Below are 21,282 nucleotides of genomic sequence, written 5' to 3'. Positions count from 1 at the left end.
GCACCCTGCAGTTGGTCCCACCCAGTACAAGTCAGTGCCGGCGGGCGTCGCTTCTTTCACCCAAGCCGTCGTTTGTCATATGCCGCCTTCGAAGATACTGGTGCTAGCTGCTGGTTGAATTTCTGGTCTAAGCAACGGTTTGGGATTTTGTGCAACTGTAGCTACTTGACTTGCTTTGCTGCCACAGCTAAACTTTCTGCTGCTTTTTGGCAATTTTAATGTTTTATTTCAAATGTCTGAAACCATTTTTTGAGCTTGGGACCTCAGTCGGCCTGATCAACTTTCGACCAGAGGAATGAAATCTCTTTGTTTGGAAACTTGTTAACTTTTTCTCAGAATTTCCACATGGATTTCCATTCCACTTTAGTTGATGGTTTCTCCGAACCGAGTGTGGTTTAGTCAGCATCATAAACACGTTAAATTGTTTAGTGCCTCTGCTTTTAGCCACTATCGACATTCCATGTCTTTCTCCCCTATGCTTCACCTACTTTGTCTATACCAAACACATTTTGCCATTATCACCGAAAAACATTGAAATGTGCGCTTTATTTATATGTCGAAGCGGTTTTAATTATACTTGAAAAACCAATCTATATGTTGTCACATTATTTCAACACGCCGCACCATTCATCTATAAGATTCACTTTAGCTCCATATTCCACTACTAAACAAAATGCTTGACAGTAATCCCATGAATCTCTCTCCTAGTCACATACAACTTAGCATTAGAACGCTCCATTAGATTATAAACCACATTTGGTACCATCTTCGCTGATTCACCTATCTGACGTACTGTGATAAGCAGTATCTTCACCATATCCTCCTCTCATCGTGATGTATCATTTACTTCTGTGCTGTGCTGTCGTATATTTCCAAATTTATCCCATTTTTATGTTGATTGTCCTCGTCTTACGCAGCGTGCTTCTGCGGATAACGCCGAACTACATATGCCGTGTACAATGAAATTGTGTTTTCCTCATTGTCCCATCTTTAATCTCCTTGTGTATAACATTGTCTGTTATTATTTTTTCTCTGGAACTGTGCATATTCTATCACCCATTCACTCTCCCTCTTCTCCTCTTTGTCTGTCTGTGTTTCCTTTAAAAATATTCTTCGTGCGTTTCCACTCCCTTACATACTCAGCTACTCTTATTACATGATAGTCATTATTTTAAGCGGTTATACATTGATGCTCACAATTATTGTTGCTGCTCCTATTATTTTAGTATACAAACACTAACAACACTGTCGTATCATTATTATCATTATCATTATTATTATTATAAACCTAACAAATATCCATAAATTTACAAAATGATGATGATAGTCACTTTTTATATCCCATTACCTTACTACATTTCTTTTATAGGATACAATCGTACATACTTTACTAAGTTTCTTAGTTTTTTCAAATTTTAAAAATTTTTCAAAGGTTTTACAAAAGTGTTAAAATATCAAGTTTTAGTAAATTTTTTAAAAATATCTAAAAACATTTTCATAAATTTCACAGAACTAATAAAAAGTTCTTTATATAGAAAGGCCACGAAAGCAGCAGCCATACTCAGAGAAAATTTTTTATTGAGGAGAAAGCTGGAATCCTGGCACTTTCCTTTTATCCAAACACAAACAGATTTTTGCCCTCTTTCGGTTTGCCTATGGCTTTGGTGCATTTCTCTGTATCCGTATATTGGCCACAATTATGGTTTTCTGTTGCTGCAGCTCCCTCTGTTCCACCTGCTGTGTTTGTCTGTTCTTCTCTATATTTAGGTTTGCAATGTTCTCCTTTATCCTCTGTAGTGCTATCCCATTTGCAGTTATTGTCTGTTCTGCAGGTTGTGTTTGTGTAGTACTGCTTGCAGCCGGTTGCAGCTGATACTTCGATGGTCGGTTGTTTGCATGTTTTTTTGCCGCTGAATTTTGCCCTGAGCTTTGTTTCAAAGTCTCCACTCGCTTCGAGTGCCTCTAGCGTCGTCCCGAGCTTCTTGTGGAGTTTGCTGATCTCGCTGTACAGTGGCTTGGAGCTTTCTGGAAGGCCTTCGTTGTATTTGCTACTAACGTCCTCATGGGGGTTTAGTGCTTCTTGCAACAGTTTGTTGTTTTTCGCTGTTTCCCATGCTCCGTCTGCTAAAAGGGCCTCTGTTTTAGGGCCGTCTATATTGCTAGCACTTATTCCTCGACTGGCGGCGTCCGTGGCTTCTTTGATTCCAGTGCCTGCTGCTGTGCTGTATGTGTCGCCTGTCTGGGTTACGCCGAGGCTTTGCTGTGTGGGTGCCGCGTTGCCGCTTTGTGCCGTCAGTTGGATGCTTCCACCTGCAAAAGTTAGCGTGGCTGGCCCGGTGAGGGTCTTATAGTAGTGCGCCGTGCTTTTTTTGGTTAAGATACAGCCTGGGTTTGCTGGAAATGTCGCGTAGATGCCGTTTTTTTTGCCTATCGCATTTAGGCGTTCTTGGATGTTTATCGCGTTTGCCGTTTTCTGTGTCGTAGATTGCGTGTTCTTGCAGCCTTGCAGTCCTGCTGTTGCCAAGTCGTCGTCGTGCTTGATTCCGTGCGCCGTTGTTTGTCCTGGCTCGACGTTTGCTAAGCAAATCGACTCCGATACTCCATCGGCTTTTGCTGTCGTGCTTTGTTTTGCTATGGCTACCAGTTCGTCAAGCCGGCCAGGCCAGTATGCTGATTCTGCTGCAGCTCCGACCGCAGTTTCCGCCGCTGCGTTGCGAGCTGTTGTATGCTGTATATAATCCGCTAACATCAGCCGCGCAAGGGTAGTCTTGATCCTGTGCTCGATGTTTGTGCACGCTTCAAGGGTGTCCAGAATCCGCAACTTTTTCAGGTGTATTTGGGTAGCAGCGTCGTGTGCTTTAAGTTTGGTCGACATTATGTAGGCTGCTTGTTTTAAGTCGCCACCCAAGTCGCACAACGTTGCTAGGCTCTTTGCTGATAAGCCACCGCCGTCTGCGCTTTCATCTCCACCGGTTAGACGACATGTTAAGGCGGCCGCGATTGCCAGCAAAGCCTTCATGTTCTGTTTTGACTAACGAGCCTGTTTTCCTTTCCTTGTCTCAATGGCTTTGGTTGTTCTTTGCCAATTGGTGTTGGGAGCGATTGTGAGAATAGAAGTCGCTGTGCGTGCCCACGGCTTGTTGTTTTTGCTAAGGGTGTTAGGGTTGTTTGGTTTCGCATTTCTTTGTATGCCGCTTTGTTCTGAGGATTTATTGTTTAGTGTAAACGAAGATTTATTTTTATGTCCACCTCCACCGATATTTATAGTTTGTGGTAAGCTCCTTTCTTTGATGTATTCAGTTGCTTCGCGTCCGAAACTTACCTTTGGAATTCTAACTCTAATCTGTCATTTGAACTCCTTATTTAGTGCGTCAATGTGGTGATCTCTAAATTTCTTATCTATTACTTTGTCATCTTATTCCCTAAGACTTCTAAAATATATTGAAACCTTATATATATATACCTGAGGCATATATCTTTTATTTTCGTTGTCTACAGCATTCCGATGCCTGCTCTGTGGGTACATCTGCAATGAAAAAATAAAGATTACGCGCCGGTACGCTGGCGGCCTTTAGCATATTCAGTCATTATCCCGGTTTATTATGGGGATCTTATGTCTTTTTGCCGGAGATTGCAGTTCTGATTGCGCTCTTTTACTTTTAATATTAAGAATAAGCTTTCTTAATGCCGCACCAGTGTTTATTCACTTATAAATTACTAACTTCTTGAAATGTATTAATGCAGCCCAGTATAAAAATACGCCGCCGGATGGGTATCGGTTTTTGATTATCTCAACCTTATTGAGGTCATTAAATTGTTTATATATGCACTATTTAAAGCACTTTTCGTGTTTTCACTTGGTTTATTCCTGGTCATAGTAATACATAACAAGTACACTCTTAAAAAATCTCTCTCATGATAATTTTACAGTGTCTCCCATGTCTGCTGATCTTTACTACTGTTCCTGATAAGAAAAGAACTCTAACATTACATCACGCATAAAAATACGCAATCCCTCCTCCTACTCCTTCTTTTCCCTACATCAAAATATTAAGATTCTCATTGAGATTAAAAACAACAGATTTCAACTTCCTCTCAAATGTAGCATCTATCCATTTTAAAGTAAAATACTGGGAACCATCCCTTGCACATACTTTTTCACTTCATACGCTGTGATGCAAATACTTCTGTTTCATTACGTGCATTGTTTCCTTCATTTCCACTTTCTGTCAGCACTTGTGCGAATACCGTAGCTCCGCTTAGCTTGTACACTATACTTTTTCTCTACTTATTGTCCCACATTATCTTCTTCTGTAAGGTGATAATAACCACCGTCATGTTAGTGTTTGAAACTTCATATAATCCATCTCCCGTCTTTCTCTCATTTCATTTCTTCGTTTTCTTTTGTAAATTCCTTGCTCTCTAACTCCCTACTCAGCAACTCACATACATACTTACACTACACCATGATGCCGTTTTAAGGGATTAAACTTTCGATCTCCAGTCGTTTCAACACCACTTTATTATTATTATTATTATTATTATTATTATTATTATTATTATTATTAACCTAACAAATATCCATAAATTTACAAAATGATGATGATAGTCACTTTTTATATCCCATTACCTTACTACATTTCTTTTATAGGATACAATCGTACATACTTTACTAAGTTTCTTAGTTTTTTCAAATTTTAAAAATTTTTCAAAGGTTTTACAAAAGTGTTAAAATATCAAGTTTTAGTAAATTTTTTAAAAATATCTAAAAACATTTTCATAAATTTCACAGAACTAATAAAAAGTTCTTTATATAGAAAGGCCACAAATGCAGCAGAAACCATAATGGCGAATTGTTTGTTTAGGAGAAAGCTGGAATCCTGGCACTTTCCTTTTATCCAAACACAAACAGATTTTTTGCCAGGGGGAGCTGTCCCTTGCACGGCTTCGCATTTCTCTTTGGTGTCTTGTCCAGTACATTTTGAGGTTTGCTCTCCATCTCCTATTCCTGCGTTTGTCTGCTCTTTAACTTTAGTTTCGTCTACTTTGTATTCTCCCCTGTCCTCAGTAGTTCCATTCCATTTGCAGTTATTTTTTGTGCATATCGAATTAGTTTTGTGCTCTGCGCAGGCGTCACTTTTTTTCTGCCGATGGTTTTGCAGCTTGCGGGGTTTTATGAACCCCGCCAGCTGGGCTGTTATTGTTTCGTTCATTTGCTTCAGTTCTGCGTTTTCTTGTGTTATTAGTAGACCGTGCTTGACCTCTTCCGCGTTTCGCTTGACGGCGTTTTCTAGGTTTACATTCCAGGGAATGGTTATTTTGCTGTTTTTGAAATGCTCGTCCTTGTATTGAACACACTGCCCTCCGTTGATATTGACCCGTCCGCTGCAGCCAGCGTAAGAACCGCCTGTGCTTCCAACTTTTCCCAGGATGTGTTTGGCTGTTTTGGTGGTTGTTACTTTGTCCGGTTTGATTAAGGTCCGCAGACCGGCCCAGGCCGCCGCCAAAGATTCGTGAGTGAGGGGTGTTGCTGCGCCGTAGTTTGCGCATTCGGTCTTAAGTTTTTCTGCCTCTGCTGAACCGCCAGTGCTGGGGTTCTACCCTGTGTTCGTTACGGCAGCGTCCAAGTGTCCGCCACAAGCTTTTTTGTTGCGATGTTGCTGCCGTCGAAGCTGCAGAGGCACAACAGGTCTAGCAGCAGCGCGCTACCGGCTTCCGATTGTTGAGTACTTGCCTGGCTAGAGCACACTGCTTCGCGGCTAGAGGCTGTGTGGATCTTTCATGTCGTTATAGGTTGCGCTTTGCCGTACAAAACTCCGTTAATGAGCTGGTCCACGGGTTCCGTGATTGTGTAAGATGGGGCCCTCTGCTCGTAGATTGCTTTTGCTTTGGAAGCTAACTCTTCAACTTTGGCTCTTAACTGTGGCGTGATCGTTTTGGGAATCCAGCTCTCGATTGTGCTTTTGTGCTCGGTGATCTGTTTCTTACTTGGTTGCCAATATTCATAGTAGTCACTGCTCCCGTTTAGTGCTTGTTGCTGTGGCTTTCCTAATTGTTCCCATGGTTTTGCCTCGTCAACCGCCGCTGCGATGGTGTTGTCTGCAAGTGTAAGGTTGAGCGCACCTATGTAAGCCGCTGCTGCCTTGTCAATTTGTGGAGCCAATGCGGTTTTGATACCCACGGTTGCCATGTTTACAAATTGGGATAGCGCTCTGAACTCCAGCGCGTTATCGTCAGCTGTGATTTCTGGTGACACCTGGTTTGTTGCTAAGAAAAGTGTGACAACTAATGCATTAGCTTGGCCATTCATTTGGGAACCTTCTTCTGATATATTGTAAAGCTATAAAAAAGGGCGGTTTGTACACTGTTTTCTTGGAGGATTTTGACTGACTAAATTGAGTCTTCGAAACTTTGACGGCTGATCTTCCACTGTCGTTTTGTTTTCGGCTGCTATAGAGTGGATGCAGCTCCCTCGTCCGCTGCTTGTGCGTCTTTACAACGCGGTCCCGCGCAAATGGTCGTGTTAGTGCCGGTGCCGGTGGTGGTGCATGTGACTCCTTGGATGCGTGGGTTGCTCTTTAAACAGTGTCTACAATACACCCTGTAACTATCGAAAATTTGCGCAATTGCCACACGTCTTAATGGATGCTATCTCCAGAAATGCAGAATAAACCCATACTAGCCGTATCAACGGTGCTGCCATAAATTTATTTCTTAACATATCTCTCTGGTTTCAAATAAACACCTCCAGTCGCCACCATCATCTCTAAACACATATGTTTTTTTAGAAAAAAAATACGGTGAATTCTCTTATTTTCCTGATAAACTTTTCCCTCTTGTATGAGGCATCCTTGCGCTCCTTCTGGTACTTCGTTATGTATTTCAGTTCTTTTCTCTTCTTTTTCTGCTGGTGTCTCTGGAAATAAAATACTGACACCATTTTGAGCTACATACTACATTCTCTTTCTATCATCTCCTTATTTACGACCATGCTAATCATCATGTTTGTGATTTTAACTGCTCATATTCTATCTTTGTTCTTTTATCTTACTCTTTCCTTTTGTCTTTCCTTTAATATTCCTCGTGTCTCCAATTTCATTTGCCTACTTACTCACTCCAATTGCATCCTTTCCTCTACTTAACGTCTTTTATTTTGGTCGTTAATTTAGTTGTAGCCACCAATCTCATTATAATATTATTTTGTGCACACCCAGAACACACTCTTATCATTATCAGTGCTGTCACTGTTATACTTACCATTACAATATAAAATATTATCCACAAAACAAAAAGAATGAACAAATTAGAATAATACTCATTTTCACACCATCTAACACTATTTCTTTACACCAATAAGCTACTATTAAACGCATTAGAGAGTTTCACTAATTTGCATACCTTCCTTTAAAAGTGTTTAAATATAGAAAATACTAACAATTTGTCTCAATTTCAAAATATCATAAAATTCAGCAAATATCCTTAGGATTCTAAAATACTAAAATGCTATAAAACTTACAAAAGCAGCATTCATTGAAGCTAATTTCTTATTGACAATAAAACTGGAATCTTTGCATTCTTTTCCATTCCCTTTACAGCTTTTGTCACCTTCACACTTTGGCTTATCAGTGCCATGCTTTGTGCATCCAGCTGTAGCTCCTGCTCCAGGCGCTGTGCTTTCTGTTCCTGCTTTAGGTTTGCATTTTTTATTTTCTGCATCATGATCGCAGCCAAGATTTTTGCATTCCTCTGCAGTTTTTTCTGTTTGCTTGTTGCGATCTGTTGTTTTACTAACTTTTTGTGTGGTTTTTGCTTGCTTTTTTTTCCTTTATTTCTTTTGCAAATAACCTGGTCAATGCTTCCGTTTGGAGCTTTATGTCTGCCCCTTTTTCTAGTGCTGCTGTTTTTTCTCCTGTTTGCTTTCCTTGTGGCACTTCTGTTTTTTGTATTTGGTCCCATATCTTGTCTTTGTAGTTTGCCCCACTTTTACCGTAGCTGCTCGTTATCGCTGAGTCGATATCTTGTCTATCATCTGGTCCTACTTTTTCTGCTTCTGGTTTGCCGGCTGCAAGCTTCAGCAGCATAAGCTGGAACGCTCTTGTCTCCGCCATGGCGCCGAAGTCTTGTAAGGAATGGCATGCGGGGAGTCCTGTTTTGTCTGTTGCGAGCGCCTTTAGCGCTTGGTGGGCTGCTGTTTCATTGCTGCTGAAAAAGTCGACCGCCGTGCTAGCTGTTTTGTGCATCTTTGTGTGGCTCCCGGCTCCCCATGCTGATTTCTCATCCTTGGCCCCGGACCCAAAGCCGAGGCCTATGGTTATCTGCGTGTCCTGGTCCACCGCTGCGTTGTGGCAGGTTGCTGGCGCCCCTGGGTTGCTGTCGCATTTTGCTTCGAGGTAAGCGTGTGTTATTAGTTTGGTCGGTTCCGGTTCCTTGGGCTCGTGTTCTAAGTCTGTTTTGACGTCCGTCTCGCCGTCGGCTGTGCTGGCGCAGTCGTCTGTGTATAGCTTCCCTAGGTTATTTGTAGTAAACTTGCTTGCCGGCAATTGGAGGTCACCGCCTCCGAAGTTGATCATAGGTTTGCCCATGCCGTCCTTTAGTTTGTGTATGACGTTGTAGACGCCGCTTGCTTCCCCGACCTTAATTGTCGCCGCCGCAACTGCTTTGTCTGCCGCAGATATTTGTTCGTTGCATTGCTGAATTAGTTCGCCGCTTCCTGCTAGTATTGGTAAGATTATCGTCGTGTCGAGTGGGGAGCCTACGGCTGCAGCAAGTAGCAAACTGTTGTATTCTTTTAGATTTTGGTGATTTGTTTGCTTGGCTTCTTTGAGTTTCGTCGTGTAAAGTCCTAGGCGAGCGTGCAACCTCTTCTTGCAGCCGCATGCAGTGGAGCACGGCTTGTTGGCGTCTGCGCTCGTCTCTGCGACTTTCTGTGCGAAAAGAAATGCCAGAGTTATGAAGGCTCGGATTAGCATTTCGTAGCGCTTTCTTTTTGATTCTGCTTGTGCACCTTGAGTTGTGGTTGAAAAGACATAATGTTGGTGGTGCAGTTTTTCAGTGGATTTGAGAAGAAATGATAAGCCACAAGTTTTCTTTGTTGCAGGCACAAGTCCTGCGCTCTATTTGCTTCGGCAGGTTTCGAATTATCGCTTTGTACTGCTACCACTTCTGCTCGCCACATGGAGGCCCTGTTACAAATATCTTTGGTCTTATCTTTTCCGCAGATATTTAATGTTTAAAGACTAACGGCGATTTTCTTCTTTTCACATCACGACAGCCTCCATTAAAAAATGTGTTAAATCATAAAACTATACGGCCGCCTCCACCAAATATTGATCTTCCAGCAGTTAACAGTTGCAACACCAATCTATACCTTTCAACATTTATATCTGTTGCGTCCATTCTCTTCCTCCACAACTCCAATACTTCAAAATTTTTAAAATTACCGTCAATCTCAATAATCTTTATAATTCAAAGACTATGTTTTGTCATTTCTTTTATTTGTCGGAAATTTTCTATTACATGCTGGACAAAGTAATCAGGTAGCATTGCTGCTTTTCACGGCCCCGTTTACTCAGTTGCTTGCGGTGTGCAGTCGGGACCATTTTTGGCTGTTCATGCCAAAGACTTTTTAATTTTGTCGTAAACTGCAGTCTGAGGTTTGTCTCAGCAAGAGTTTATGCGGTATAGTAAATGTAGGTCGGTTATCATCAATATATAATTTTTTCATTCTCTAAATGCTTTCAATTATTCAGCTGCACACCAATATGGAATTTGTGTTTTACCATAAAAGAACCTTTCTACTTCATAAAGATCCTCCATTGTTTGATTCATGTGCTATTTGAAGCAGTTCCCACGGGGTTATTCTTTAGTTTTTACAAGGTCAGCCGTTAGTAGTCACAGTTTTAAAATTCTCTGCCAAACAGTGTAATACTGTTTCCAACAGATGTTGGCTATTATTTTTATATTTGATGAAAAGGAAAGTTCGACATTAAGTCACGCTTACCCAATCTTCACTTCTTGCTTGCACTTCAATACGTTACTATTTGCCATCACATTAAACATTACAATTGCTGCTATCTCTGCAGTTCAATCTATTCATTTTCGGGTTAAAAACTGGCACCATCAGTTGTTAATGCTTATTCTTTCAAGTACACGCACTGTTCGGTATCAGAATTCTATCATTTCACACCGTATTTTGTTTTGCTTAGTAGGGTTTTCTATCACTATTTGGGCGGATAACGTAGCATCTTCATTTATCCTCTACAATGAACTTTGTTTCTTCCTCATGCTCCCTACTATTATTTCCTTGTGTATGCTGGTTCCAGTAGTCATGTTTGTGACGGTGAATGTGAATATTACATATCCTTTTCTACCACTGTCTTCCCTTAATAATATTCATTTTGCTCTCTGTCCCTCTATCACTTATACTTACTCCTTTACTCATAGTCACTCATCCATTGTCATCTGTTGTACCCGGCCATTGTTTTGAGTGCTTCCATTTTGTCAGTCAATTATTATCATTATTATTACTATCATTACTGCTCTTATTATAATATTCGTATATACACACTTACACAACACACTCCTATTATTATTATCATTATTATTACCATTACTGCTATTATTACAATAATTGCTATTACTACCATAACACTAACCAATACCTACAAAATAAAAAATATCACAAAATTAGGATATAACTCAGTTTTCATACTCTCCCACTTTACTACGCTTTACCCATTAACCATCATCATGCATATTTTTCTGAACTTTAATTATTTTACTTATCTAAATTACAGTTGCTAAAAATTTTCAATTAATTTAGAAAAATGTTAAAAAAGCACGATTATCTTAAAACACAATGCTCATAAAGGCAGAAACAATCAGTAAATATTTTTTATTGACAATATTAGTGAAATCCTTGCAGGCTTAATTTCCATTTGCACCAATCCTTACAATCTTTCTCCAGTTTACCCTTACTTTACCTGTTGTTGTTTCTGTACATGTAGTTTGAGGTTGTGCTACAAAGACTGCATTCGCTGTGAGTTTTGATGCATTATATTCCCTGGCGATTCCGGCCACCTCAACGTGGTGCCAGGGTCCAGTATCCCGTCTCATCGGGGGAAGCCAAGAGCCAGCAGCGTTCCTCTCATGGGGAACACTGCTGTGCTCCGGCTACGGCATCATACAGCACAGGGATCAGCAGCGTCTTGCTGGGACACCGTTTTTCATTTGTCGGTCCCTGGGCACGTGCCAGCGTGCCATCAGCAGTATATCATCCGCACTAAGATGCTGCTGTCCGGTGATGTGGAAGAGAATCCCGGCCCGTCGTTGCGCGGGATGCAGTGGAACTGCGCCGGGCTATCTCAAGGAAAGAGATTAGCACTCCACAAAACCCTTGTTGATGAGCGGATCGCCTTTTGTCTGTTGAGCGAGACAAGGATGACGCCTGGAGAGGCGGCTTGCTTTAGCGTTGCTGGCTACCAACATCACGGAATAGCTCGTAACTGCAAAGGAGGTGGTGTATCAATACTAGTGAGGGAGGACCAGCCAGTCGAGACCGGTATGGCCGTTGTTGGTCGCATTGAACAAGTGCATGCAACAATTCACCTTACATGTGGAACGGCGCTGACTGTCACGTCGGCATACATCCCACCAAAACACACCTTCACGGCAACTGACCTAGATACGCTTCTGACGACTGACGGTGCCCAGCTCTCATCGGTGCAGACGCTAATGCACACGCGAGTTGGCATGGGATCGCGCGAGCCCACCAAATACCAAGGGTGAAACCCTCACACACAGTGGTAAATTGACAACCAGTTTCTGGTCTGTAACACTGGTGAGTGCACCGGGTTCGCGCGCCACCACGGGGAGTCCAGCCCTGATGTGACACTGTCAAGGAATTGCACAGTGTACACGTGGACATCGCTGTATTCTCCCGATACCGATCACCATCAAATATTTTTCGACGCTATCGTTGGAGACGGCACAGATGCACTGAGTTGCCCGCGGCTTCGAAAGCCCATGTACCCATGGCTAAAAGCTGACTGGAGGAATTTCCGTCTCAAGGTTGACGAGCTCTGCAGGAAAATTGGTAGAGATAATAATATCAACGCCCTGGAACAGAAATTGAGCTCCGCCATCCGCATTGGACACCTACGCTCGCCGGCTGCCCTCTGCCGCCCCACGCACCAATTTCGCACGGGTGCTGTATTCGTCGACTACGAGAAGGCATTCGATACAGTGGACCACGACAAAATTGTGAGGGAATGCGAAAGTTGAGATTGCTGTTGCACATCGCCAGGTGGACGCTGGCTTGCCTTCGAGGTGGAGATGGCAGAGCATTGTTGAGGGAGGCGCCGTCGAATCGCCGATGGTGTCGCGATGGCGGTTGAGCTAAAAAGGCTGCTGAAAATGAAAAGCTGCAGATCAAAAATCAGAGTTGGGCTGGGGGTGTTTGGACCTTGAGGCTCTCTTTCGTCCCAAAAATAATTCCAACACGCACGGGATAGCCACCACCCCGGGTAGGAAGGTAATGTCAAAACCCATCGGCGCAGACACGCTTACATCAATACATTCTGCCTTAACATCGGGACTCCGAGGAGAAGCGGATCAAAAGCTTGCCGGCGAGGGCAGCGGCCTGCTCCGGGCTTACTCCACGCTGGCCCGCCAATGCTGTGGCAAGAGTGTTGCGGCAGGAGTTAAACGTAGAATGTCAACTTTGGTGTGGGGGAAGGGCCCGGCATATGCCGCAGCGAACTTATCGGATGCGCTCGCCCTGTGCCCAAGGGGAAGAATATGACGCCTGCGGACGAATACCATTGGGGTGAGTGCCGAGAATACCGGGCGAGGTTATGCGCAGTAACATGTTGTTGCCGCGTGGAAGGTGCGGAAGATAAAAAAAAAACGGCGTGCGGTCGCTATGGAACCCACGGTATCAGCACCAAAAGACAATCAAACGAGGGACCTGCGGGGTTAAAGTGTCGGTGGTCCCGCGCTTTAGAGGTTGGGGTTAAACCAAGAAAAACGCGTTGAAAGCAAAAAATTTACCCTACACGTTAGCCCCTATGGTGGGAACGCTAAGGAACGGGAAGCACAAGTTGCGCCATTAATGCCTCAACAATGGTGATTAAGAGGGGAAACGAAGAGGGTGGCATGGGAAACTCGAATGCGCAACCCAGCTGCGGATATTTGGCCAGGGAAGGAACGAGGCGCAGACACGTTTCTGGTACTACATTTTGCGGCGAATGGGCTTATAGAGCAGGGCGATTACGATGAAGGCTGGAGAGGCTTCGATGGTATGGCCGCGGCATCGCTACGACGCAGTAGCTCTGGAAGGAACCACGACACATAACCGTCGTCCAAAAGATGCATCTGCATGCACGGGCTAGCATTAAAGCAGGGCACGAAACGACAGCGGTGGGTGAAAGCGTGAGGATGGTGTCCAGACGTGAATCACCGACCGGTGCTGCGCCTTGCCCGCTGGTGGAGTGACGATGGGCTTCAATTCACAAAGGGCATGCTGATCGTGTCGGGATCCCTTCCCCAAGCCTGAGAGCATATTGTCACGCCTCGTCGCCAAAGTTTGCGCGGTTGAATTCAAACTCCCTCACCACCGGGGTTGCTGCGCCAGTGAATCAAGAGGTTGCCACGCTGGAAATGAAAGGGTGGAAAAGGTACATACCACCGCGGGCAAATCCCCGCAACACTCCCGCAGCTCATATAATTCGTCCCCTTCTTGAGTAAGTGGAAACGTGCGGTGCTTTAGGCTTATACAACTCTGTTGCAGATGTTTTTCTGTGCTTCCCCAGCCACTGCAATTCCCTTACTCTCCGTGTCAGGAATAACGTCAGTGACGGGATGTTACAAGTCACCGCAAATCGAGCCCCAGTCTTCTACACGAAATGTCTACCCGGCATAATCCCGTTTCCACGTATTGGCACGATGCTCAGTCCAACCGCTTTGCGCATTCAGGCATCAGCGCCACGCAGTTCGCATCATGTCAACCACGTGCATTCCTACGCTACTGGTGAAAGAATGAGCCAGGAATTGAAGCACATGTACATCCATATGCAGGAGAGAGACAGTTTCCTCCTTCCCTCAAACAATACACACACGCCACACTACAGTCTCAAAATCACGTTGGTTATTTAAAAGCACTCACAACACTGTAAAAGGGACAAAAAGTCACTTCAAGCAAAGCATTACTTAGCATGCGATTACGTAGATATTCATATTGTTGCATGCCCTCCGTCACACGTTGGTACGTTGGAACATGCTAACATCAACCATCCGTCCGTCCACACACACACGCACATACCGCTATTTAAAGCGGTTTCTATACATCATTCCACTACCCAAATGCCCCATGCTTATCCGGAAGCCGGAGCACGTCGCCGATATGTTCATATCTTCAATAAAAAGAACAAAAAGTAAAGCATATTAATGTTATAAAGCAATAAAGGAAAACCACAGCACGCAGCTGAATAACTTGTTATCATCGAAGCAGCATCTCAACCTACGTAGCCTTGAGTAAGACGAAGCATCATCTTCCATCGTCGTGTTCCCAATCAAATAAAATCCGTTGACTTCTTCTTACATTCAACCTGTATCATAGTTTAATCTGCTTCTGCTTCAATATTGTTCCTTTTCGGAATTTTCGCGATCTTTTGTCATTTTCCGCACGGCCGCCTATGTTATTCTTCCTTTCACTCCCATATTATTCGTCGTCGCCGGCTTCTTCCTCTTCTCCCTCTTCTTCGTCTTCATGATCCTCATCTTCACCGTCTTCGTCGCCATGCTTCTTGTGGTCGTGTTTTTTATCATCACCGTGTGTTTTGTGTTTATCACCGTCCTCGGGTGGAACTGGCTGCTTGGGTGAGTGGGTCTGAGATGTCGAGTCAGGGGTGGTGGGCGCTGCGTTGGCGTCGCTGGAATCAGACTCCCTTTCTTTCTCCGTAACCTTCTGTCCAACCAATTCAAAGGAACATTCCATGTTCTTCGCGGTTGTTGCGTACCCATTTGCCTCGTGAGTAAGACCGATCATCTTTTCCAAAATCTTTTTCGCCTCCGCTAGCCTGCTGTCCGTGCTTTCTAGGAACTCAGTTGACATTGGCAAATACAAAAACCAAAAGCTACATTTTTCGTGCACTTCAGCAAGCGTTTCATGTAGTTCCTTTTCGTAGTTTCCTATTTGTGTTTCAATGTATAGGATAGCATCATAATATTTATCCACCTTCTTCTTTCTGTCCTCATTAATGCTCTCCGACACCTCCTTGTCCTGGCTTATGTTCATGACGCTTTCGCACCTCTTTTTGGCGGATCTGGCGGTATTCAGGGAGAATTGGAAACTTCTCCATGAGTTCGTGAAGGCATGACTGTATTCATTGAATGTGCTTGATAGTTCGTTGCATTTATGTTGCCTGGTTATCCTATAGAGCCTGAAGCAGTCACCTCCCGTACTGTACATTATGGCGATGCCAATGCATAATAGAGCAGCCCTCGTGGAGCTCATTGTTTTTAACGACTTCCAGTTCTGAAGACCATATGAGAAAAAGAAGAAAAAAAAAAGAAAATCAACGCCACGATTGAGCAAGGTAGAGAGCAGAAAAATTTTGGAGAACACCGTACTGTACAGGAGAGTGCGGGTAGACACTACGTGGTAAAACAACCGGGCCCATAAGTAGGGCTCTGTTTTCCGTGTATGTGAATGCCACGGCTCAATGGATTTTCCTCCACCGGGCGCCCACGGGTCATCATTAGTTGGGGGCACGAGACCAACTTTATCGCATCTTCACGGCGCTGCAGGCTGTGCATAGACGAAAGTACTTCAGGGCGCGATCTCACGGAGTTTTGCGATCACCGTGCCGGCTCGCAATGTGCCACCTGCGTTTATACGGCGGCAAAAACTCAAAACCAACACAACTTCCCACGCGTACACGCGTCCCCGAGACAGAGTGCCTTCGGTGGGGCGCAGCAACTTGGTTACCTCTCGGCATGGTGCTAACACCACGGATGGCGCGGCGAAGAGTGCCACCACCTGTCCGCTTGCACGTGTGGCAGTCAATTCCTTTACCAACTGCTGCGCTGTACGGCCAAAAGAACGCGTGTAATCGTCACTGCGAAAGTGGTGCAATCATAGGGCTTAGGTGCCAGCAATACCCTTCTTGATCAGCGACAGCATGATCAGCATGGACGTTGCACGGAGGTCGCCTTTTTGTATGATGATATTCAAAGATGCCACCCACTTAGGGTTATTAACTGGTGCACAATTTCCCTGATCCTCCGCACTGCGTCCGTAAGTACTTCCACTATGACACTGTCTGGTACAGTAAGTGGAAGGGTGATGATACAACAGTGGATTGCGGACCCCTGTGCTACCTTGTTTCCTGGAAGTGACAGGAACAAACCAACAAATGCACAGCAAACTTCCTCAAATGTACCCAAGCCTCATCCTCCACAGTTTGTCGTTTACGCGAAAGCATTCGCCTTTCTGTTTGATGATTCTCCTTTCCATCAAGCTCTTCAATCAGTGCCGCCGCTTTCATAAAGATGTGTGTGCCCACTGAGGGCTGTGTGTGGGACATTGTTCGCCGCACAACAGCTTGTTCAAGAGCTCGGTCTATTGCCTTGTTGGCCGGCCGCCATGAGGAAAGTAAAGGTGTGGGACCTCCGGGAATCTCAACTTCCGAAAAGAGCACGATGTGTGTCACTCCGTCCCTGGGGGTCCGGGGTGTGGCCGAGCACTTTCCACACTCAATCACGACGTCAGCTTCTTCTTTGAGGGAGCTGAGCTGACAGAGCGGCTCTTCCATACTGAGAAGCATTACGCCACCCATTTGTAGCCACGAGAGGCTCTCCATCGTCGCCGAGTCACTTGTACGCTGCCACTCGTCTGTCGCTAGGAAGTGCAGCCTCCATGGGTAGAGGAATCGTTGTATGGCATGTCGGTAAGCAACGGACGGGCTTGCTCGGTTGCTGACACCTGGGAGGCAAATCACAACTCGTTTCCACTGCGCTGCTGTACCGCTTTCCGGCTGCGGTAACACATCCTGGAGAACAGCATGTATCGCGCAAAATAGAGGCGAGACCTCCTCACCTAGGAACCCTGCATTGCACACGACCCGCCGCTGTAGGTCTCTTAGCAGCCCAGCACCTTCGCCACACGCAACCGCCCTGGACAACGCTGTGTTGAAAACGTCCCCGTTAGCTATTGCTTGCAGAGGCGTGGGTGAAGAGACGCGACCACGCGCATATTCGTTGTCCGCGGCATTTGACGCGGAGGGCGGTGGAAAATCAGTGTCTTCCTGTTTTATCAAACCACCTCTGGGTTCAAGCGCTCTGAGTAGGTCAATCTGCCACGACGTTGCCGGCAGACAGAGCTCGAATCTCGGTCTCGTGCGCTGCCGGACCGTTGATGAGCTCCTACTTTGTTTCCACCACTTTGAACCGATTACGGTCGAACCATCAGACATAAGAGAACTTATCACAAGCTCGTCTTCACCCACGTGGTCGGGCAGATGACACTTTATGAGGGTGTGAGCGTCAGCGCCTACAGCAGCAAGAAGCTTCCTTATGGCGCGTTCAACGTCATCCGATTCCATCCAAGGCTCACTTTCAACCTTTTCCTTTTTCCACTCCTCGACGAACTGGACAACACCGACCTTTATTAAATTGTCACCACATTTGCCTGCGTTAGGATGTTGCCGCTGCACCCCACACGGGAGCCACTCCCCAACCAAGGCTGAGGCAGACCCTTCATTTGCTATGTCGTCGGCGAGAATACAAAGCCACAACGTTTCCCGTTCATCATATTGTATGCTGCTAACCGCTGGCCCACCGCGGAAACCTGTGGGGTGTACGGTTCCATCAGCGAGGCACACTCGGTATCCACGAAGAGTCATATAAACATCGAAGTGATGCAGGCTGTCGTACGTCGTGAACACAGAAAGCACTACCCACCCTCCCGTGGTGCGGGGAGCGCTCTTCAAGCACCCATTCATTGTAAGGCAGGCGGCACCAAATGAACGTGCGGAGAATGCGTTGAAGCTCTCGTCGTGGTGGTGAGGAACACAAAGCACACGCCAGCCGTTCCTTTGTTGCACGTCACTGGGGAACGCTTCGGCGAGTTGGCAGAGTGTGGGTATTCCTCTTTCCGGCGCCTCAGCGTTGCGCCTGCATACCTCTACGCCGCTAAGTTCATTGTCGTTGCTATTTTTCGCAGGGTCCACTCGCGTTTTACCACCTTTACCCCGAGGCGGGTTTAACGTAGATCCCGCACCTGCACCACTTTTCCCAACCCTTCTAAAAGGGGAAAAATACGCGCCGCCGTTTGTGTTGTCAACTGTTGGAATCACCTCACCCGGGGACGGCACCACTGTGTAAAACGGAACCGCTTCGTCGTCGACCCCAGGTTCGGTGCCCAGGAAGCTAACTGTTACTGTTCTGGCGGTTGCTTGAATCCCTGTGACCTCAGCCAATGCATAGCGTAAAGGTTTGCCTTCACTTCGTTTAGGAGCATAGACGGTTTCGCCAACGGCAAGCCCATGGGTAGCGGCCCCCCGGCACCGAGTGCATGCCGAGCGGGCCGCTGTATCAGAGGCCGACCCGACTTCTTTTCCGTGACAACTACGTGGGTGATCAAACGGGCTTTGATTCATTTTTTCTAACCGGGTTTACACGTTTAAAATAGAGGCACCGAAAAGGTTGAAAAACAGGAAGGCGTACTACCTCGGGGCAAGTAGAATTCATGACAGACGACCCAGCCATGCGTCAACACGGCAGCGCACCAAGTTTTTTTTCCCAACAAAAGGGGAGACACTGAGCGAAAGGACCAACAGTGCTTTCTCATCGCTTTACCCATCCTTTTAGCGTCAGGTCGGTGTTGGCAGTGTGCAGAGATTGGGAATTATTAATATCTCAAGTACACGTTCACACACACGTTCACACACACACACACACACATTGTCGGGAACGTTTGGGCGGGAAGGCTTCCCTATATTCCAAACCTAACTCATGAAACAGGGGACGGGAAACCGAAGCAACGTACGCCGTGCTTCGGAACGACTACTGTTGACTAAACTAGCACAAACACCACGCAGTGTTCATCGTTTGAGCTTGTTCCAGCTTAAGGGTGCTGCTGTCACTCGCAACAGCTGTGCTCCGGCGAAGAAGCCCCAGCACAGCCGTGGGCCACATTCGGTTAGAAGATTTGGCTCCCTTCCTGCCGGGAGTAGATTGCTCAGGGCGACTCTTTTGAATCGATTCTTTAGGTGCGTGTTGGTCAAATGACAAACTGAATGTGCGCGGCGAAGGTGAGGAAGCGCCGATTGGGAACACCTCTTGTGCACTCAACGCTCTTTCCTCTCCTATGGTGTCCATTGCCAACTCCATACATCAACTAAACCCTTAAGCATTAAATTCGTGGGCTTAACTTTGGTTGCAGCCTGGGAGATGTCTTTGCCCAAAGAAAGGAAGTTTACAGTGGTGGAAATGGCCGCGCCAAGGAGGAGGGGACATGCAGAGACGAAGTCGCTGGTGAAACCCACTGTACGTGTTCCAGTATCGTGTGACCGACACGCGGGGGCGATCACTCGCTCATCACCTCATTGCCCTGTTCAGTTTAGAACCTCAGCGGAAAAAATTAAGTGCGCCACACTACGTTGATTTCATCGGTGCGGAACCTCTGGGTAATCGTTGCACTTGAGAGCGGCGTGAATCCGCCTGCCGTGAATTCCAGCATTCCTGCATAAGCAATCATGCACCCGTTGTCGATACAATACCGGGCATCCATATCAAAGCAGCGCCCCCCACGTGACTCCGCCATTTGTCGCATCATTTCTTGCAACCGAACGTTGCATCCGACTCCACCAACGATAAGCACCTCGTTGGAAGAACACTGCGCCATGGCGCGTTCCGTCACCTCCGCCAACACGGCAAACATTATTTCTTGCAGGGAGTAGCAGATGTCATCGATGCCGAATTGTTCTGCCACAGCGCTCTGTACGCCACTCGGTAAGGCGCGGCGTTGACCGGTGGAAGGAGACGATGCGGATGATGGGGCGCATTTCTCCTTGTCCACAAACAAGGGGTGATGCAGGAGCGCCTCTACGAAGGAAAGCAACCCACTGAATGACATGTCCATACCTTTAACAACGTACGGAAGTTCGATGAAAACTCGGCCGCGTTTCGCGCATTGCTCAATATTGTAGCCTGGCGCCGGATCGTTGGATAGATTTAAGAGGCGGGCTACTCGATCCAGGCAGTTCCCCACCGCAATATCGATCGTCTCGCCAAAAATGCGGTAGCGATGTTCTGCGTATGCAATCACTTGCGTGTTACCGCCGCTCACATAGAGCACTATAGGATTCTCACTCCCTGTAACGACACGGCCCATTTCTATATGCCCTATGCAGTGATTCACCCCGACCAAAGGGACTGACCACAGGAGCGAGAGCGTCTTTGCGACGGTGCAACCCACCGCTAGTGGGGCCCCCATTCCAGGGCCTTTGGTGTAGCATATAACGCTTATATCAGAGGCATGAACTTTCGCCGCTTTCATGGCCGCCTGTACGAGTCGCAGAATATGGGCTGTGTGGTGCTGTGCTGTTTCCCGTGGCATGAACCCCGTTCCGGGTGGGGTTATATAAGTTTCACGCTCATTCGACAATACGTTTCCGTTCCTATCCACAATACCAACCGCAATTTTGTTCGCGCTTCCTTCAATTCCCAGTGCGAGCATTCGCTGAGTGTTGGCGCTCATTGTTTGATCGGATGATAAGGAGCACTCCTTCACTATGCCTAGGATATATATATATATATTATTATTATTATGCTTCGTCTTTTAATGTGCGCTCGATGCATAAGAGGGAAGCGTTCACAAAACGCGGAAGAAGTGTGGGACAGGGTAGAGGCATGCAGATAACGCGCTGTCAAGCCCAGAGAAAGCCCGGTTCAATCACTGGTGGTAGCACCGCATGTTCGCACGACACTAAACGCTACGCAGTAGCGTGGCCATGGTTTGCTCTACTTTTGCTTTCAGCACTCTATGAGCTTCTCCTTAACGGCCAGTGTGTGTGGCAGTAGCCAAGCTGCCTGCTCTACCACTGCGAACTAAGAAAAAAAAAAGGCAACGACACCGACAACGAACAAAACGGCTGTACTATATACGTGAATGAACCAAGTGGGAGGCAATCTCTACAAAGCCGCAAAAAATTGGTGGTGTGGGGGGCTTCGTTGCCCGCTTTCTTCACTCACATCATGTCTAAGGCGGAGTGCAATGCA

General features: G+C 46.0%; 10 protein-coding genes across 10 annotated transcripts; 3 read left to right on the top strand and 7 right to left on the bottom strand.

Annotated features, from left to right (window-relative positions):
• Positions 1-1,612: 1,612 nt before the first annotated feature.
• On the bottom strand, positions 1,613-3,019 carry TbgDal_VII7530 (variant surface glycoprotein (VSG), putative; the record flags this gene model as incomplete). The annotated part of the gene is made up of 1 exon (XM_011776854.1): positions 1,613-3,019. The coding sequence occupies one exon, from the start codon at positions 3,017-3,019 to the stop codon at positions 1,613-1,615; it is 1,407 nt and encodes a 468-aa protein (XP_011775156.1).
• Positions 3,020-3,062: 43 nt separating this feature from the next.
• Positions 3,063-3,383, top strand: TbgDal_VII7525 (hypothetical protein, unlikely; the record flags this gene model as incomplete). Its single annotated transcript, XM_011776853.1, has 1 exon — positions 3,063-3,383. The coding sequence occupies one exon, from the start codon at positions 3,063-3,065 to the stop codon at positions 3,381-3,383; it is 321 nt and encodes a 106-aa protein (XP_011775155.1).
• Positions 3,384-4,736: 1,353 nt separating this feature from the next.
• TbgDal_VII7520 lies at positions 4,737-6,310 on the bottom strand (the record flags this gene model as incomplete). The annotated part of the gene is made up of 2 exons (XM_011776852.1): positions 4,737-5,597; positions 5,783-6,310. The coding sequence occupies 2 exons, from the start codon at positions 6,308-6,310 to the stop codon at positions 4,737-4,739; spliced, it is 1,389 nt and encodes a 462-aa protein (XP_011775154.1).
• Positions 6,311-7,787: 1,477 nt separating this feature from the next.
• Positions 7,788-8,969, bottom strand: TbgDal_VII7510 (variant surface glycoprotein (VSG), putative; the record flags this gene model as incomplete). Its single annotated transcript, XM_011776851.1, has 1 exon — positions 7,788-8,969. The coding sequence occupies one exon, from the start codon at positions 8,967-8,969 to the stop codon at positions 7,788-7,790; it is 1,182 nt and encodes a 393-aa protein (XP_011775153.1).
• A 971-nt stretch (positions 8,970-9,940) lies between these two features.
• Positions 9,941-10,486, top strand: TbgDal_VII7504 (hypothetical protein, unlikely; the record flags this gene model as incomplete). Its single annotated transcript, XM_011776850.1, has 1 exon — positions 9,941-10,486. The coding sequence occupies one exon, from the start codon at positions 9,941-9,943 to the stop codon at positions 10,484-10,486; it is 546 nt and encodes a 181-aa protein (XP_011775152.1).
• A 662-nt stretch (positions 10,487-11,148) lies between these two features.
• On the top strand, positions 11,149-11,787 carry TbgDal_VII7502 (hypothetical protein, unlikely; the record flags this gene model as incomplete). Its single annotated transcript, XM_011776849.1, has 1 exon — positions 11,149-11,787. The coding sequence occupies one exon, from the start codon at positions 11,149-11,151 to the stop codon at positions 11,785-11,787; it is 639 nt and encodes a 212-aa protein (XP_011775151.1).
• A 2,932-nt stretch (positions 11,788-14,719) lies between these two features.
• On the bottom strand, positions 14,720-15,514 carry TbgDal_VII7500 (hypothetical protein, conserved; the record flags this gene model as incomplete). Its single annotated transcript, XM_011776848.1, has 1 exon — positions 14,720-15,514. One exon carries the CDS (start codon positions 15,512-15,514, stop codon positions 14,720-14,722), a length of 795 nt encoding a protein of 264 aa, XP_011775150.1.
• Positions 15,515-16,376: 862 nt separating this feature from the next.
• On the bottom strand, positions 16,377-18,659 carry TbgDal_VII7490 (hypothetical protein, conserved; the record flags this gene model as incomplete). The annotated part of the gene is made up of 1 exon (XM_011776847.1): positions 16,377-18,659. The coding sequence occupies one exon, from the start codon at positions 18,657-18,659 to the stop codon at positions 16,377-16,379; it is 2,283 nt and encodes a 760-aa protein (XP_011775149.1).
• A 421-nt stretch (positions 18,660-19,080) lies between these two features.
• TbgDal_VII7485 (hypothetical protein, unlikely) lies at positions 19,081-19,392 on the bottom strand (the record flags this gene model as incomplete). The annotated part of the gene is made up of 1 exon (XM_011776846.1): positions 19,081-19,392. One exon carries the CDS (start codon positions 19,390-19,392, stop codon positions 19,081-19,083), a length of 312 nt encoding a protein of 103 aa, XP_011775148.1.
• A 250-nt stretch (positions 19,393-19,642) lies between these two features.
• On the bottom strand, positions 19,643-20,761 carry TbgDal_VII7480 (O-sialoglycoprotein endopeptidase, putative; the record flags this gene model as incomplete). Its single annotated transcript, XM_011776845.1, has 1 exon — positions 19,643-20,761. One exon carries the CDS (start codon positions 20,759-20,761, stop codon positions 19,643-19,645), a length of 1,119 nt encoding a protein of 372 aa, XP_011775147.1.
• Positions 20,762-21,282: the final 521 nt, after the last annotated feature.

This window comes from Trypanosoma brucei, chromosome 7 (assembly GCF_000210295.1).
Source record: "Trypanosoma brucei gambiense DAL972 chromosome 7, complete sequence".
NCBI classification, from domain to species: domain Eukaryota; phylum Euglenozoa; class Kinetoplastea; order Trypanosomatida; family Trypanosomatidae; genus Trypanosoma; species Trypanosoma brucei.
The sequence above is the reverse complement of the archived record's forward strand: the minus strand, read 5'-3'. Positions and strand labels throughout refer to the sequence as shown.